This window comes from Podarcis vaucheri (genome assembly GCF_965113315.1).
Source record: "Podarcis vaucheri genome assembly, chromosome: 14".
In the NCBI taxonomy this organism is placed as follows: domain Eukaryota; kingdom Metazoa; phylum Chordata; class Lepidosauria; order Squamata; family Lacertidae; genus Podarcis; species Podarcis vaucheri.
In genome coordinates this window covers 32399841-32417850 of record NC_138752.1, presented here as the reverse complement: position 1 = coordinate 32417850, position 18010 = coordinate 32399841, and the positions used below count along the sequence as shown (strand labels likewise).

At 46.3% G+C, this 18010-nt stretch overlaps 1 protein-coding gene across 2 annotated transcripts in view; it reads right to left on the bottom strand.

Moving 5' to 3' along the window:
* Nucleotides 1-140: 140 nt before the first annotated feature.
* The window catches only part of LOC309518801 (uncharacterized protein), a 61478-nt gene continuing 43608 nt past the window's right edge, over nucleotides 141-18010 (bottom strand). The window contains exons 41-58 of one of the 2 annotated variants that reach the window (XM_082199291.1): nucleotides 17680-17783; nucleotides 16654-16772; nucleotides 15896-16063; nucleotides 15387-15595; nucleotides 14688-14791; nucleotides 14281-14399; nucleotides 13700-13858; nucleotides 12455-12663; nucleotides 11326-11429; nucleotides 11054-11172; nucleotides 10505-10678; nucleotides 9126-9328; nucleotides 8016-8119; nucleotides 7284-7402; nucleotides 3163-3333; nucleotides 2128-2375; nucleotides 1511-1617; nucleotides 141-1338 (exon numbers count right to left, since the gene is read on the bottom strand). In XM_082199291.1, coding sequence (XP_082055417.1) covers nucleotides 383-1338; nucleotides 1511-1617; nucleotides 2128-2375; nucleotides 3163-3333; nucleotides 7284-7402; nucleotides 8016-8119; nucleotides 9126-9328; nucleotides 10505-10678; nucleotides 11054-11172; nucleotides 11326-11429; nucleotides 12455-12663; nucleotides 13700-13858; nucleotides 14281-14399; nucleotides 14688-14791; nucleotides 15387-15595; nucleotides 15896-16063; nucleotides 16654-16772; nucleotides 17680-17783 — 3496 coding nt within the window. In that variant the 3' untranslated portion in view covers nucleotides 141-382. The remainder of the gene's footprint in view (nucleotides 1339-1510; nucleotides 1618-2127; nucleotides 2376-3162; nucleotides 3334-7283; nucleotides 7403-8015; nucleotides 8120-9125; nucleotides 9329-10504; nucleotides 10679-11053; nucleotides 11173-11325; nucleotides 11430-12454; nucleotides 12664-13699; nucleotides 13859-14280; nucleotides 14400-14687; nucleotides 14792-15386; nucleotides 15596-15895; nucleotides 16064-16653; nucleotides 16773-17679; nucleotides 17784-18010) is intronic. The other variant, XM_082199292.1, reaches the window with a different exon arrangement.

The following is an 18010-nucleotide window of genomic DNA, read 5'->3' as shown; positions in this document are numbered from 1 at the left end:
GCAGCCCATGTTGGCAGTGTCATTTTTGCCGATTTCCCATAAGATTTTGTAAAAAAGAACACCCCAGCTCAACAACTTTTCTGTCCAAATCTTCACTGTTTGAAATATGGCAATCCCATTTTGTACAAATTTCACGGTAATGTGAAGCTAGAAGGATACCAGAATACTTTGATGTGCACCATTGGCTGGACGGACGATTTATTGCATGATAAATATATTCTGTGTAATCAAACACAACAAATTAAAGATTCCAGAGTAGCAGGATGCTAGAAAACTGCTATCAGTTATCTGGAAAGACACTGATACACAACACTGTAGTCTGATTCCAAAGAGTGTCTCTTATTTAGGCAAATTTGCAGGTGGGTTGTGAAACAGAGGTGCACTATGGGGAAATGGTTACAATAAAGCAAGGGAGGAGAAGGCAGGTGAAAAATAGGACTGGGTGAGTCCATGCATATGCAGGGGCACCTCCAGAGACATTTCCAGGGGTGTGAGTTGTATTGCCAGCAGCGACAGAAGTTGCTCCCGGGATACGCTGACTGTATGCTGTATCCCTTCCAGGAACGGGAGCTGTGGTTCTTCCAGGAATGCTGCTGTTTGAGCTTGCATGAACTGAAGTTTCAGTAGCTCCCGGGATGTGAGTTGCAGAACCACCAGGGATGTTGCTTGTTGCTCCACCAGGGAGGTCAATTGCACCACCACCAGTGGTGTTGCCTGTTGCTCCTACGGAGATGTGAGTTGCAGCAGCATGAGGGGGTTTGCTTGTTTCTCCACCACGGATGTTGGTTGCAGAACCACCAGGGATGTTGCTTGTTGCTCCACCAGGGACTTGAGTTGAGGCTCCTCTAGTAACGTTGTTGGTTGGGCCTCTAGGGATGTGAGTTGTGCCACCACCAGGGATGATGCCTGTGGAATTTCCAGGGACGTGGCCTGTAGCACTCTCAGGGCTGTGTGTTGTAGGAGCAGCAGGGACGCTGCTTGTGGTGCTTCTTGTGACATCAGGGGTATTGCTTATGGCACTTCCAAGGGTGGGAGTGGCAGTCTGTCTCGAAGTGCAAGATGCAGACCATCCAGTTGTCAGTCCTGTGTTGCCTCCTGGGTGGAGAGTTCGGGCACTGCCAGAGATGCCTCCAGCCTCTCTCCCAGGGAAGAGGGTTGAAGCACCTCCCTGGATGGCCCCTGTGGCAGCTGCAGGGACCTCGGTTGGAAGAGTGGTGGCATCTCCAGGACTGCGAGACGCAGATTGCCCAGGGGCATCACCTGTGACATTTGCAACGTTCTGAGTTTTGGCACCTCCAGGGGGGTGATTGGCAGTTCTTCCAGGGATTTGTGTTGCTGCTGCAAATGGAAAGAGAGGAAGTATCAGTTTGGGAACATGTCAGCTAAGAGGACCAACAATCTGACTTGGTGTCAGGCTGCTTCCTACGTTCTGCTCACTTTTCTTCTTTGTTTTGGTTGCTGAGAAGGGAATGCCACCCTCAGACCCTCCCCCTTAGTAACGAAAGGTTACCTGTGGGTTTGGGTTGATGATCACCCAGGAGGCAAAGGCTTTTGACCTCTGCAAGTTCTTCCTGCCGTTTAGTAAGGCTGGGGTGAAGTGCGACGATCTCCTTCATTCTGCGATTAAAAAATAAGTTTTGAAGCAGCAGTGAGGCATTTTTTTAGAGTGGGACCTTTTGAGCAACATTCTAGGAGGCTCTGTTCAGAAATTTATCTATTCCCCCTTCGTTCGTTCGTTCGTTCATTCTCTCTCTCTCTCTCTCTCTCTCTCTCTCTCTCTCTCTTTCTTTCTGTCCTATCATTTACAACAACATTCAAGGTGATATGATATAGGGGTGGATGAATCTGTCAATGTTGGTTTCTCTCAGTTTCTCATTTTTTCCCCAGTCTTAAGTTCCACCCCATCAGTTTGCAATATTTGTTTATTTGTTTTTAAAAGTCCTCATGAAAATTAAGTGTTTTAGTGCTTATGTCTCCTAGTTTTTGTACTCAGTCTTGCCCAATATGCACATTTTTACAAGCCACCCTTTCTTCTGCATTTCTGAATGTTATTTTCAGTAATAGATGCCTTTTCCTTCTTTTTTTGCACACTTTCCCCCCACCCATATTACGCCACCTCTGACTTACGTGGAATGGAAGAGTTCACATGTTGCCTTGGAGGATGATTGGGGGTGGCGGGATGTCCCCAGAGTCGGTAGGAAGTTGGAGAGCAAAAGGTGGTAGACTTCGTTCCACTGAGAGGAGTCCATTGAACCTCCTCCTTTCTTGAGGAAGAGAAATACATTGTCCAAAAGCTCTTGCTGGCTTTCAAGGGTGAGAGCAGCCAGTGGGGAAGGTCCTTGACACATAGACAAGATTTCTGCGGGCTTGTAGCTCTGCGTGGAAGACACAGGGATGAAAGAAGTGGGCTTCACAACAGTCCAGAGAAAGAAAGAGCTTTCAGGATTTCTGTAGGGTGTGCCAGTGGTATTCTTAGGCTCAACAGACTTCCTTCACAAAACATATCAAGAGATATGAATGCAGGGAGGGAGCTGGATTTTTACAAGTCCATTCACATTTACACGTTAATGGAAAGCTCAAAATAGAGCCTATCGGCAGAGCCACACTATACATTTAAAGCACATTGGACATACATTGAAGAACTCAAGGACAGCTTACTGGATCAGGCCAATGGCCCATGGCCCATCTAGTCTAGCATGCTGTTCTCACAGTGACAAACCAGATGCCCGTTGGAAACCCGCAACAGGATCTGAGCACAAGAGCACTGTCCCCTCCTGTGGCTACATCTAAAGTACACCACTCCTTCCCCCCACAAGAATCCTGGGAACCACCTAGTCCCACCTCACAGAGCTACAATTCCCAGCACCCTATCAACTACAGTTCCCAGGATTCTTTGGGGAAAGACACATGCTTTAAATATGCATTAAAGATGTTTTAATGCACAGTGTGGATCTGTCCTGTGTTTGGCTATGAGATGCTCTTCAGTGGCATGCACCAGCAAATTGTGTAGAAGTCATCCAAAACAGGCACAAAAAGGAACACTGTCTTATCAAGGAGAGGTATCATAAAGTTGGAACACGTAGATCAAGTGAGACTGTGGCCAAGGAAATAGATTTTATCACATCACAAAATGACATGGGAACCGCCCCCCCCCCACCTTACCTTGCAGGGAGGGCCTTTGAGTCTGGACAAATATTCACGGAGCGAGCCATAGTTTTTAAAGTTCTTCACGACTCCAAGAGCCAGGCTGGCCAGGGTGGAGTTGTGCAACATCTGGGCAATGACAGTTAAGTCGGCTGCTTGGGCTGGGCTGAAGGCAGAAGGGTTCTCCATCTGCAGATTAATTATAAGGAATTACTGAAGGAGGACTGGAAGCTTTGGAACTAGACTGGTTTGCTTGGGACCACTTCCGGCAAGACCCATTTCATTTCCAGAGGAGGTCTGGCTACCTCTGATACTTCATCTGGACTTCATCCAAAGTGGATGTGCACCCCTAGTCTGCATCATTTCCTATGCAATCCGTTTTCACTTGTGTCTATTCACCCGGTCAAATGCCATTTATCAAGTTTTGTGCCAGGCTTTGCTTTGTCTTACCTGAAGGCTTCCATTATTCCCAGTGGTGATAGTGCCCTGGAACACACCAGGCATGGGAGATGGATATGGGCCATTTAAGATAATTATTATATAAGTAATGAGGGTGTGTGTCTGTATCAAATTCCAGGTTACATACAAAGCTGCCTTATATTAACTCAGGGCAATGATCCATGTGGCTCAGTACAATCAACAATGACTGGAAGAGGCTCTCAGGATTTTAAATAGGACTCTTTCTCAGCCCTACCTGGAGATGCTGGTGATACAACCTGGGCCCTTTGGCGTGCAAAGCAGGTGCTCTGCAACTGAGGTGTGCTCCTCTCCCTACTGCCTGACGTCATAGACTGGTAGGACACAGAGAAATGGTGGGAGGAACAAGCTGAGGCTCAGAACCCAGGGATTGCTGGTGAGACGACGATAAGTGGACACAGGGAGAAGAAGAAGAAGACTGGAAGGAGGAGGTGTTGAAAGCTGAAGAGGTAACAGGGCTTAGTAAGTCTGTGGCAGAGAAGTCCAGAACTAGAGGCTGGAGAGGAGGGATGCCAAGAGGCAGAGAAGAGTCTGGCATGTATGTCTTCCCCTCCTGCTGCAACGAGTTTCCTTGCCTCTTGGTCTCCCAGAACAAGAAGAAGCATTAAAAGGACAATGAGAAGTTAGCTTCATGCAGGTGCAATCTCCAATTGAATGGGGGAAACCCTGGAGAGGAAGGGACTTAAGCAGCTGTGGGGAGGTGGGGACCTTCAGACTCAGTGACTGCTTCATGGGAGCAAGACCTACTGAAGATGAGCTGCTGTGCTCATTAGGCCTGACAATCCTGTGCAGATGCTCTTTTTGCTAATAAAGAGTTACTCCAACTTGCTCAGTGTGATTTATTGCTGGCTCACTCCTGTCACCCGCACACACTAGACCTTTTCCTAGTAATCAGGCTGCCCTTGAGTGTGTACAAAAGTTCAGATTCTTAGCTAGTGGTCCCGTTCTGCAAAAACACCCCACTTTCTAATAATCGGGGGGGGGGGGTCTTGGACTAAAGGATCAGATGTCAAGGAAAATCTGGAAGCACCCTAACCATTTTTGGTATCCCATCAGTGAGAGCCTTTATAGACCAGTTTAAAAATTCACTCAAGGTCATGCTACCAGAGTCTGGTGCCAGCTTCAAAGCACTGTTTCGGATAGGTCTGTACGTTTCCGAGCATAATTCAAAGTGTTGGTGCTGACCTTTAAAGCCCTAAACAGCCTCGGCCCAGTATACCAGAAGGAACGTCTCCACCCCCATCATCCAGCTCTGAGGGCCTTCTGGCAGTTCCCCCCATGCAAGAAGTGAGGCTACAGGGAACGAGGCAGAGTGCCTTCTCAGTAGTGGCGCCCGCCCTGTGGAACGCCCTCCCATCAGATGTCAAGGAAATAAACAACTATCTGACTTTTAGAAGACATCTGAAGGCAGCTCTGTTTAGGAAAGTTTTTAATGTTTTGTGTTTTATTGTGCTTTTAATTCTGTTGGGAGCCACCCAGAGTGGCTGGGGAAACTCAGCCAGATGGGCAGGGTAAAAATAAATTATTATTATTATTATTATTATTATTATTATTATTATTATTATTATTAGCCTGGACCTCTGTTGTTTTTGTATGAAGACCGTTGCTTCCTTTTCCCCTTAACCCTGTGAGGTTGTTCCTACCTTGGTCCCATTTTACAGATGGGCAATTGAGACTGAGAAAGCAGCAAAGCTTGCCTACACTTTTCCTCCAACTGAGTTGTGATTGGATTTGAGAGTTGTTAGGAGACCCCCCCCCTCAAAGAGATACAATTCTCAGCACCTTGGGGAAACTATAGTTCCCAGGATTCTTTGCAGGAAGCCATGACTGTTAAAGTGGCGTAAGAGTGCTTTAAAAGTGTGGTGTGGATGTGACCAGAACAGGTCACTATTCTGTCTGCACATCCAGCCTTGGCCACTGCTCCAGGTCTGCAATTAGGCGTGGCTTCCCTAGGTGCTATTGGTCACAACTAGCACAGCTATAAATGAACATCGCCACACCTCTATGTTTGGATTTCAGCCTAATATTGTTAACAGAGCAAATTCTGTGCAGGTCTACTCAGAAATAAACTAAGTGGAGCATACTCCCAGGTTGCAGCCTAAGAGATGTGGGGCTTCATCTACTGTCAGAATAGACACCTTGAAATTAATGGAGATGATGAGCCTGAATCCATTAATTCCAATGGGTCTAATCCGAGTAAAATTTAATTGAATGCAACCAATAAAGAATCTTCACTTTTACAAACCTATTTATGGAGTATAAATCCATTTATTCATTCCTGCTGTAGATACTGCCTACCCCACTCTCCCCCCCCCCAAGAATGTGGCTGATGGGGGTTGTAGTCCAAAGGAGTCTGGAGGGCCACAGGTTGGCAAAAGATGCTTTTAAGTTTAGTTCAATCAGTAGCAATCAGTTGGTCGAAATGCTCAGTATCCCATGTAGGACTGGCCTAATCAGTTCCAGTTCTTCCCCGTTTCTCATTTTTCTAATCATTTTGTGTTTGTTTGTTTTAATTTTGGTTAAGCCCTTATTAAAATTCAGAAACATTTTAGTGTATATTTCTCCTAACATACACGTTTTTTATGCAGTTTTCCTTGATGGGCACGTTTGTGCAAAGCAATTCCCCCTAGCATAATGCATTTTTGCATGCTATCCTTTACTCCTATATTCATTTTTAGGCCTGCATTGCGCCATTTTTCGTATATATTGCTTGGGTGGAGCACTGAATTGTAAAATCTGGAGCGGTGCAAAGTTCAAAGGATACCACTGGGTTTCTGTTAATATATTGTTGCAGAAACTGCAAGTGAAATGTGAATTGGACTGAATTTCTACTCCATCCCATGTCTGATCCCACCTTTCAGGGGCATGGGTGTGGGGTTAAAAGGACCACATTACGAATATGTGTGCGTGCGTGTCTGTTCTTAAAGAAAACACCACCATGAAACATACCAATTCAGCTGTTTTCAACATTATTATTATTTTATTAATTGAGCAGATCAGCAGAACCACATAATAAAGAGCGGGTAGAGAAACAATGCTCTGGATATCAGCAACCATTTCCAAAACACAGAAGAATCATGTTTGATTTAGAACAGTTGTTACATGGTTAAATACAGTGTTCTTTTTAAAATATGTAAGGAAGATACCCACCCCAAAAAAACCTTCTTGCTTAAATTTTGACAGAATTCATGGGTGATTTTCCATGTCCATACTGTCCTTGAAAACATTACACCGCCTGTGTTAAAAGTCTGTGTTTGCTTTAGAAGAAAACGCAGCACTTCATTTTGCTGCTTCTCAGCTTAATGATGATACTCAAGCATCGAAAACTGAACCATTACGGGAGAAATTTGCTCCCCAGATTGCTACTGATTAAACTAAACACTGACCTTAGAAAGATAATTTGGTTGCCAATCAGGTTGATTTCTGAAGTATTTACTTTCTAAAGCAAGCAGTAGTTTGAAAACTCGAGAAGAGAAGAAAGAGTGGAATATAAAGAGACTGCAGAGAACAACAATCCTTTCCCTTAAAGATATATCAGCCCCCTTTTGTCGATTTTAGGCTGGATGAAGATACTTTCATTGTTGCACAGGGTTGCTACTGTTCCCTGCAGAGGAAAGAGGTGGGGCAGCCCCCACTGGAGCACAGTGCCGAGAAAAACTTACTCCATCAAGTTCTGGGTAAAAAGCTTGAAGTTCGCTCAGCTTAGCCACTGTGCAAAACTCCCCCAAATTCTTTGTCAGCCAGTCTCGGATTCCTGTAGTCCCACCATCGCACGCTGACCCTGTGGAGGCAAGAGAATGTGTCAAGCGAAGACGGACTAAAATCCACAGCTGGGTTCCTTACAAAAGATGAATTTGTGCAGAAATAATGCTGGAAGTCTATTACACCCTCCTCCTCCTTCCCTGCCCTTCTTTCAACCAACAGAACAGTTTGCCCCAAGCACTGAAGAGGTAAACCTCTGAGCAGATAAACTGTTCATAAACACTCAGCAACTGAACTAGTGGTTGAGGTTGAGGGAAGGCTCAATAATTAGGTCCACCAGGCCTCCCATTTGGCCAGTGAAACTGTTTTGGTCAAGACCCCACCACCACCTGCCCAACACCTGACATCACATATCAGCTGGTTGTCAAAAGGGTTTTGCAAGTCCTGCCAATCAGCTGGTTGTTGCGGCTTTCACAGCACAGCACTTTGGCTCATGTGACTGAACTTCAAGCTATGGTGACAAAAACGGGTCACCGGTGGCATCAAATGATGAGCAGGTGAACCACCATGCTCCCTTGTCAAGTTTGGCCCACAGGGGGCAGGGGAGATAATGATTTGTTCTGCCTGCTCGATCCATTCCCCACTCCTGTATCAGGGTGAAATTCCTAAGACCTGCCCCTTTGGCTCCTTACCTGAATCAGCAAACTGATAAGCTAAATAAGCCTTCTGGAAGTCATACACATCTTGCCTCTTCCTGGCTGATAATGTTGAGTAGAGACCATCCATCGCTTTCACACTGAGGAAGAAACACAAGCAATTCCACACATTGGCTTGAGTCGCACTTGTTTTTCCACCTATTCACCGTGTTCATTTACTAGCATCCAACCTGCCCTTCCTCCAGTATAGGCCTTATCCATGACTTTCAACCATGGAAATGAAATGGAGCACCCATATTCAGAGGCAGTGCACCTCAGAGCACAAGGTGCAGAGAACAAACAATAGTTTGGGAGGGCTATAGCTTTCTCATCCTGCTTGCAACTGGCTTTTTGGAAATAGAGGGTTGTGTCCCACTAAGTTTTACTCAGAATAGACCCAATGAGTTGAATGAACTTCAGATCATAGCTGCCAACGTTTCCCTTTTTTTAACGGAAATTCCCTTATTCCAAATAGGATTCCTCGCAAGAAAAGGGAAATGTTGACAGCTATGCCTCAGATAGCCATGGCCATCAATTTCAATGGGTCTCCTCCGAGTAGGACTAGCATTGTATGCAACCCAGAGTGCGGAACTAGGTGGTTTGATGAAACCAGCCTTTGTGTCCTCAACTGGGTGTAGCTGCTTCCAGGCTGTGGTTATTTTGGGGGTGGGGATTAAGAATATAAGAACATAAGAAGAGCTCTGCTGGATCAGGCCAGTGGCCCATCTAGTCCAGCAGCCTGTTCTCAAAGCAGCCACCCAGATGCCTGTGGGAAACCTGCAAACAGGACCCGACCACAAGAGCACTCTGCTCTCCTGTGGTTTCTAGCAACTGGTATTCAGATTAAGGTTACTCAAATGAAGTTGAGTGGAAGATCTTGCACAATAAACCCACTTCCCCAAATTATAGTAAAATGCACTGGAAAGTGTTGGAATAACACTTGCTTGAGGCAGCAGAATCTGGTGTCCCCACAACAAATCAGGGTGGATGCTCAAGATGCAGATTGTGTGGTAGCCACCAATGTGTACAGAAGGTAACCTCTGTCTGTTATCAAACTATGTGAAGGCACCTCGAAACTACTGAGGTAAATGTATGCCAGCTACTTACATGGTTTGGTAATACGGGCAGGGCATACCCAGGGGTAGCAGCTCAAGAATTGTTCCATTGACACCTGGGAGAAGGAGGCTGAGTTTCTGGAACCAAGTGTTTGTGTCTTCCAGGGAACTGGTGGCAATCTGTGGGAAAATGATCTCCGCCGATAGCATCAGCATAGTGTCCCGCACTTTGGGATTGCTCAACAAGCCACGGTTCTGGAGGAAGAAGCAAGAGAAAAACCAAGGAATAAGTGTGAAGATCAGGTTCTAGGTGGAAGCAGAAGTGTTGAAGACATGTTACTATTTCTGCAGCAGGGTCTCCAGCATCCTAGAGCTACCCAAGCAGGGGAGCTTTGAAGCCATTGAGAATAAATCTTCTCACCCTTGGTGCTGATTGTAGACAATCAGAATGAAAGGAGGTGAGTGAGCCACAGAGGATTGGCTCCTAGGGTCACTCTGGAGAAGGCACACAGGAAGAAGACCAATGAATTGTTCCATATGCTTCAAAGCTCAGCATTTAGGAACACTGACACTAGGCACTCCAGTTTCAAGAGAATGGTGTGTAAGTTCTGTTACATACAATGGAACTTCAAGGAAAACACAATCTAAGTCACTCCACATTGAAGATATTGGAGCACTCCAAACCATTTGCCCAAGTAAGCGCACAGAAAATAGAAGGGCAACACATGGAGATCTGCATTGATTGTTATAATGCAACTCTAATTATTTAATAGTATAAGATTGTTGTACAATCTTAGAAGGTGTGACTGTGGGTATCATGAAGGGACCTTGCACTTCTGTTTTTGCAACTACACCCAAAAGGATCAACAAAATCAGCTGACAATGTTTCACACAATGGAGAACAATGGGCTAGTAATGAGAACCCTTGACAATTACAGTGCTACTTCGGGTTAAGTACTTAATTCGTTCCAGAGGTCCGTACTTAACCTGAAACTGTTCTTAACCTGAAGCACCACTTTAGCTAAAGGGGCCTCCTGCTGCTGCCGCACTGCCAGAGAACAATTTCTGTTCTCATCCTGAAGCAAAGTTCTTAACCTGAAGCACCATTTCTGGGTTAGTGGAGTCTGTAACCTGAAGCGTATATACCCTGAAGCGTATGTAACCTGAGGTACCACTGTACATGAATTTTGAAAGTTTGTAGGAAATTGGAAAGAGTGATCTCGAGACCCAAACATCAGGAGGGCCCCATCCTGGTGAAGGTTGTTCTACATAGCTTGAAATCCACTGCTCTGGAGTAATTTCCAGCTACCCCAAAGGTCACAGATCATGCATTCCCATTGGAGTTGACCACCAGTGCTCCAGTTACACGGCAGAAAATCACAGTCTGTCTCCAGCCCTGGAGGAAAAGTCTGTAAACAAGCTTCTGTTTACCTTCAGCACCAGGGTGTTGAATTCATCCAGGTACGTGCTGAGGAATTGCTCTGGCTCCTTCTTTCTCTGGATGGCTTGGAAGACGAGCCCCATGGCTGAGCTGCTGTAAATGGTGTGGCCTTCAGTGGACAACTGAGCCAAGGCACTGGCGGAGAAGAGGTCCAAGGAATCCCCCTGCATTTGGAAACACAGAGCTGGAGTTGGATGGAAACCAGAATCCAGAACTCTTCAAACACCCCAAGCTTCCAGTCATCACTGAGTCAGTAAGGTGCAGATTAAACCACAGTTTACCAAGGTTTGGGTGACACTGGAAACTGTGGTTTTAAAAAAAGAAGTGAAAGCTTCCACACTTTTCCTTGAGTGAGCTTATTAAAGCTAAACTGCCCAAGGAGAGCAATGATGGGGGAGAGGCCTTTAGAGGCTTTGTGGGCACCAAGGAAAGGCCTCAAGGGCAATACATTGGTGACCTGCGAGTTAGTGTTATGCCCGAACCAGCCCAGAGTCAAGAACACCACAAATGTTAAACTCCAAAGTCTGTGCCGCTCTCACCCCACGGAAGTCGCTTTTCAATGCAGTGAAATCTGAGTAGGAGCCATAGGCAGAAAAGGGTCCAAAGAATTTGCTCAGCCACTCTTGGTCCGTGGAGGCCCCCTGAGTGCAGGCAGAACCTGTGGCAAAGTCATAAAGAGGGAGAAAGAGAATTAGAAATGCAGACACACATTTCTGAGGTTTAACATTCTGGAGAGGGTCTTCATCAGGGGTGGGTAGAAGGTAAAGTGTGCCATTGGGGGGGGGGAGAGAGAGGTGCTTCCTTTGTTTACCTGAATTTTGTTCTTGGAATTCAAGAATCCTCTTTATGAAGGAGAATATATCATCTGGATTTTCAAATGTGCTGTTGGCATGGTGATCATTTAAACCCTCCAATCTGCAAGATTAGGAAGGAGGTTGTAATCGAAGTAGTAATAATAATAATAATAATAATAATAATAATAATAATAATAAATTTTATTTATATCCCGCCCTCCCCAGCTGAAGCCGGGCTCAGGGCGGCTAACAACCATAAAATAATACAACATTCTAAAATCATTTCATTATAAAATTAATTCAAATCAAATTGATGGCAACCATTGGGCTAGAGTTCTGTGAAGATTGCCAAAGGAGGGAGTCAGGCCAAAAGCCTGGTGGAACAGCTCTGTCTTGCAGGCCCTGCGGAAAGATGTCAAGTCCCGCAGGGCCCTAGTCTCTTGTGACAGAGCGTTCCACCAGATCGGAGCCACAGCCAAAAAAGCCCTGGCTCTAGTTGAGGCCAGCCTAACCGCTCTGTGGCCTGGGACATTCAATATGTTTTTGTTTGAAGACTGTAAGTTCCTCTGTGGGACATACCAGGAGAGGCAGTCCCATAGGTACTAATACTCAGTTTGGAGATTCAAAAGAAGGGAGGAGTGAAGTTAGGGGGAGGCATTTTGGATCAGCAAAGCATCTTCCACTGACAACTGGGGAGGAGGCCCATCGCCCAGTGACTGGGCATCTGCTCTGCATGCAGAAAGTCCCAATTTCACTCTGCAACATCTGCAGACAGTGCTTGGAAAGACTTTCTGTCTCAAATACTGGAGAGCTGCTGCCAGCCTTCGTTGGCAATACTGAGCCAGATGAACCAATGCTCTGACTCAGTCTAAGGCAGTTTCCTAGGATAATGGGCAGAACATCTGCTTTGCATGCAGAAGGTCCCAAGTTCAATCTCCAGGTAGGGCTAGGGGAGATTCCCACCTGAAACCCTGGGGAACAGCTGCCAGTCAGTGTAGACAATACTGAGTTAGATGACCCAACCGCCTGACTGGGAGCAATGCAGTTTTTGAGTTTCTGTGACTGTTCTCCTCACCCTTGGCTGTGCCATGCCAAATGACTCCGCCATCACCCCCACCTTGGGATAGGCATAGAGTTGGTACCTACATGGCTGCCAGAGAATCACAGGACATGTCACTGGGCAGGAAGCCGAGGTTCTGGGCATCAAGACTGCTCAGGAAGAGAGGGAGCCTTTGCCCAAACCACGCAGCATAGTCCTCTGCGGTGAAGAGCTTCAGCACGCCACTCAAGTGGCAGAAGATCTCGCCAAGGATGAACCGTTTGGTCTCCAAGTTGGGCAGCTGAGTGAGCTGGTGCTTTAAGAAGAAAGCAAAAGGCACAGAAGGTACAGTGTTAGGAGGACAGGTGTGCCTGGCTAACTAACATCCTAATGTCATAGTGTATAATTTACCAGGTGGCCTCTAGATGTTGTGGACCTCAGCTCCCATCGTCAGTCAATGGGAGCTGTAGTCCAAAATATCTGGAGGAGACCATATTAGATACCCTTGGGGTAGATGACCAGCAATAAACACAGTTAAGGAAAAGGCTCACAAATGAAATGGCACAGCACAAAACAAATCTGCAAAGAAATCAGTAGACAACAGCTAAAGGCAGGCCAATAGTCATTGCTGTAAGAGGTTAATTCAACAAGATAGGCTTACAAAGGCAGCGCCAAGCAAATGGGCTTGGGGAGGAAGTTCTTGAGCTGAGGTGCCAATGCAGAGAAGGCCCTCTGTTTAGTAGCAACCTGCTTAGCCTGTTTTTCCCAACCTGGTACTCTCCGGAAGTTTGGGACTGCAAGTCCTATCAGCCCCAGCTGGCATGATCTATGGCAAGCTGATGCCCTCCAGTGCTGGCTGGGGTTGATGGGAGCTGAAGTCGGAAACATCTGAAGGGCACCAGGTTGGGGAGGTTGAGGTAAGGCTGTTGGGCAATAGCCCATCACTCTAATGGAGCAACCTTCAATAGGGAGACATGTTAGCAAAGTCACTCGATTAATGCCGACAGAGTCCAGAGATAAAAGTCACGATAACACTTTACTGAGCAAAGTGAACCAGAACGATGTATAATTTGAAAAGAAATGACAGAGAGCGTTTGTCTTTCAGTTGAGGCCTTGTACAGGGCAGGGAGACATTCAACCAAACATAAAGAAGGGAAAACTCCCCCAGAACTACGCAGGCAATCAGATCACATGCTGTCTCACTGAATATCATACCACTCTACCTGGCTGCTAAGTAACACCTCTGTTGGCTGGTTGACGTTAACACTAGTAGAATTAAGTAACAAACTGAATGAGCCCTACTGCTGCACTTTGAACAAGGCAGAGGGGAGGAAGAGGGGAGTCTTGCAAACCTGTTGGGCAGCCGCATTGAAAGCATCCATGAATTCTCCAATGTTGTGTGAATCAAGGGAGCCAAAGACCTTCCCGGCTTTCTCACTGTCACGCAGGGCGTCACTCGCCAGTGTGTACTCAGCCAGTTGAGATGGCGTGAGTCTCGCAACTGCATCCATCTAAAGAATGAGCAAAGCTGGTTCTTAGCAAAGGAAACTGTCAGCGGAGCAGGGACAGGGGGGTCTGTCAATTTTGTTTCCATCAGTTCCTCATTTTTACCATCTTCAGTTCTCTGCATTTTAAAAAAATTCTTAGTGCGAATTTCGTCCAACAGACAGTTTTGATGAATGTGTGTGTTTGCCAAGCAATTTCCCCTAACACGATGTGTTTTTGTATGTTATTTTCTCTAATATATTCATTTCAATGCACAATTCCCCCTTAAATATGAGTTCTGGTAAATGCTGGTTGGTTGGAAGAGTGTTTTCGGAACCACTGGTTGGTTGGAAGAGAGCACTGCAAAATTCAAAGGGTTCAAATTTCAAAGGGCGGCTACGTTTTGGTTCTTGTATTGTTTTGGAAAAGGGCAAGCAAGGTCACTTACCGGGTGGAAATCTCCATTAATGGCAACCAAGTCTTTATAACTGGCTAATGAGCTGAAAGACCCAAAGTTGGCTGTTAACCAACCCAAGCTGCCCCGAGTATTCTCAGTACAGGGATCTCCTGGAATGGAAAAAAGGAAAAATTACTCTTGAAGAATCATTTCATGCATCCAGGACCCCTTTTCATGAAAAAGTGACTCCTTGCAATATGCTATCACACTATATTCCATTTGCACTGGGGGCATGGTACAGCTGCTATGAGTGGCGAAGGAGCAGAGGAAACAGCCTTAGATGGAACTGGACCAATGGTCCGCCTTTGCTTCCAGTAGCAACAGCGCCCCCTGCCAGCTGGGAAGCAAGCATAGCAATTCCACCCACCTAGCAAACGCCTTCTGGTTTTGACACCTACCTCCTTGAGACGTCTTGGTCAGCAGGTAGCCCTTGGCAAAGTTGTAGACATCTTGGCGACTGTCTGATGACATATATCGAAAGCTGCCATCCAAACCAGCCATTCTGGGTGGGAGAGGAAGGAACAGGAGGGGAAACGTATTAAAGTCTTTATAACAATTAACTTCTTGTTTGCTAATAATGATGGTGGTGATGATTTAAACTTACTAGATTTCTTTTTTCTTACAAAAGTAACTTACAATAAGAACATGTACATTCAAACCAGTGTTGAACAAAACAGAAAAATCTAATACTCATTCTTATTTTTTAAAGGCAGGATTAAAACAGCTCCACCCACTCAAGAAGGCCACAGATGATTAAAAGCCAAAGGTCTGGCAGAAAACAAATGTTTTTGCCTGGTGCTTAAAGATATGTAACGATGGTGCCAGGTGAGCCTTCCTGGGGAGAGCCTTCTGCAAGCAGGGAGCCACCACTGAGAAGGCCCGTTCTCGAATTGCCCCTCTCCGGGAGGGGGCACATGAAGAAGGGCTTCAGATGGCGATCACAGGGTCTGGGTTCATATGGGGAGAGGCTGTCTTTGACGTACTGGGATCCTGAACCACACAAGGCTTTATCGGTCAAAAACCAGCACTTTAAATTGGGCCTGGAAACTGGTTCCTTTGCCCCCTCCTGGCAAACCTGCAGATGGTTGAAGACTCACATGGCTTTGAAAGTGCTGCAGGGGATGCTCTGTGGAATGGCTGCCAGGGCTGTGGCGTTGATGCTGGGAAGCACGAGGGTCAATGTTTTCTGGAACCAGTCTTCGTACTGGGAGGTGCCGGCTGTCGTTAGCAGGCTCTGTAATTCGCTGAAGATGACGTCAAATATCTTGTCCCTCACCTCCGTGTTTGCCAGGAACGTCACGCCGCTCTGCCAACCAGAAACACAGAAAGAACAGGTCATCCCCCCAGCCTTCAAAATGGCCAGAGTAGCACAGAGGAATGTGATTGTGCTGGAGAGAAGAATGGCAGAGAGACAGAGCTTCGTGGCCAAGCGGGGGTTTGAACCCCGGTCTCCCAGGTCCTAGTCCGACACTCTTACCACCACACCACACTGGGCCTCAGATATCCCCAAAGAGAAGCAGCGAAGGATGCAGCATCAGGAGAGCTCCAGAAATTAAAGGGATCTTATCAAATGGATAGAAACCAAAGCTAACAAAAGACAACTCACCTGAGCAGCCAAGGCTGCAAACTCTGTCATAAAAGCAAGGGTGTCATCAACAGGCTTGTTCTCCAAAGGTTCCAGAAGGGCACTGACTTTATCAGGATCATCCAGGGCGCCAGAGGCAAAAAAGACATGAGCCAGTTGGGTGGCAGTGAGGTTGCCCCGGACATCAAACTGTAAAAACACACATTCGAGGATATACTTAGAGACTTCTTCAACCCTTCCCCAATCTGGTGCCCGCCAGATGTTTTGGACTACAACTCCCATCAGCCCCAGCCAGCATGCTTGCTGAGGCTGATGGGAATTGTAGTCCAAGACACCTAGAGGGTACCCAATCAGGGAAGGCTGCTTTAGAAGATTTGGGGAGGGAGAAAGGTAGGCAGCCCTTTCCTTCTCCCATGTGTGGAATGAAGCTCCTCAATTGGGCTGTTGTGCAGAATATTCACTTCCACCCCTCCTGAAATGAAGAATTATTCTTTTTGCAAGTGTGGAATGTGGAAAACTCGCAGAACTGACCTCTCACTGACCCAGCTCACTCAGGATTGTCTACACTGACTGGCAGCAGCACTTTGGGGTTTCTCTGGCAGGAGCCTCACCTTGCCACTCTTTGAAGGCGCTAGGGATTGAACCAAGGACCTTCTGCATGCAAAGCAACTGCTCTGCCCTCTTCCCCTAATGCAAAATAGACTTCCTAATCATTTGGTGGGGTTCTGGAGCACAGGGTGGGCATTATGCATCAACACAAGGCAACCTCTGCAACGTACCCCATTGAACGTGGCCATCAGCGTGGTGAAATCGCCATAAGGAGCTTGGGCTGCGAAGGCCCCCAGGTTATCTTGCAGCCATGCCTCGGAATCCCTGGTGTTGGAGGTACACGCCGATCCTGCAGTGTCGGTAAACAAACAAGCCTTTCTGAACAGAGCTCCATGTGGGATTCATTGGCATAGTTGCAGGTGGCAACTCATTCGGCCAAGAATTCAAAACTGGGTGGGTTTGATCTCTCTATTCCTACTCAAGAGGAATCAATTCTCCCCTAGGTGCCCACCTCCCTGCTGGATCCCTCTCAGGCCCCATGCCCAGGGACTCGTGCCTCTACTTCTGTTCCCTACCAGCTCTCTAAAGTGCCTAGACCCCACCATCCTGGCGTCACACATTGCCCATGACTAGGGATGGAGGAATCTGCCGATTTCAGTCTCCCTCAGTTTTTCATTTTCCCAATCTTTAGTTCAGTTCTCCATATTCCCATTTCAGTTTGTAATTAAGAAAAAAAAAATCCAATATATGGAAGAATAGTTTTCCCTATATACAATGTTGTATGTAATTCTGCCTGATATACACTTTTTTTTGCAAAGAAATGTTCCCAAATATAATGCATTTTTGCCTGCTATTTTCCTTGAATACGTGCATTTTTATACATACTTTACTCCGGCATCTGCATTTTCTCTCTCTACATGATTTGGTTGGAGCACTGTATTGCAAAATTCAGAGAAGTGTAATGTTCAAAGGACTGCAGTATTTTCATTCTCGTTTTGTTTCAGAAAGTGTGAATTACTATTAATAATAATTAAATTTCTATACCGCCCTTCATCTGAATACCACAAGGTGGTTTACAATATAATTACCCAAAGGCCTGTTGAAGAGGAACATTTTTCTCTGGTTCCTAAAGATATGTAATGAAGGAACCAAATTAGGAAGATATGCCTTGAAATGGAAATCAACTGGATCAGCTTTCTCCCCGCTTCCAATCCATGGCCCTGAACTGCAAACTTAAAATGGTGCCACCGAATTACCTGTGGTCTTGTGCTGGTTGTCAAGGTAGGAAAATAAGGCCCTGTAGACACCTAGTTGGTTGGTTGGTAGTATTGCAGAGTAAACCTGGCTCAGCGAGGACACCCTGAAGAAAAAAGGTTGTGTCAGAAATGTCTGCAGAAGAGCAGAAGAACAGGCCAGAGTCAGGGGGTGGCTCGGGGGCCGGTTAAACGACTCCTGTGGGCCTCTTGTGGCCCATGGGCCTTAGGTTGCCTACCCCTGACCTAAGGAGTGCAACATCAAGTGATGACTTCCTGCAGTGCTCATAGTTAATATGTCCACCACCAGCCACAATGTATCTATCACAACATC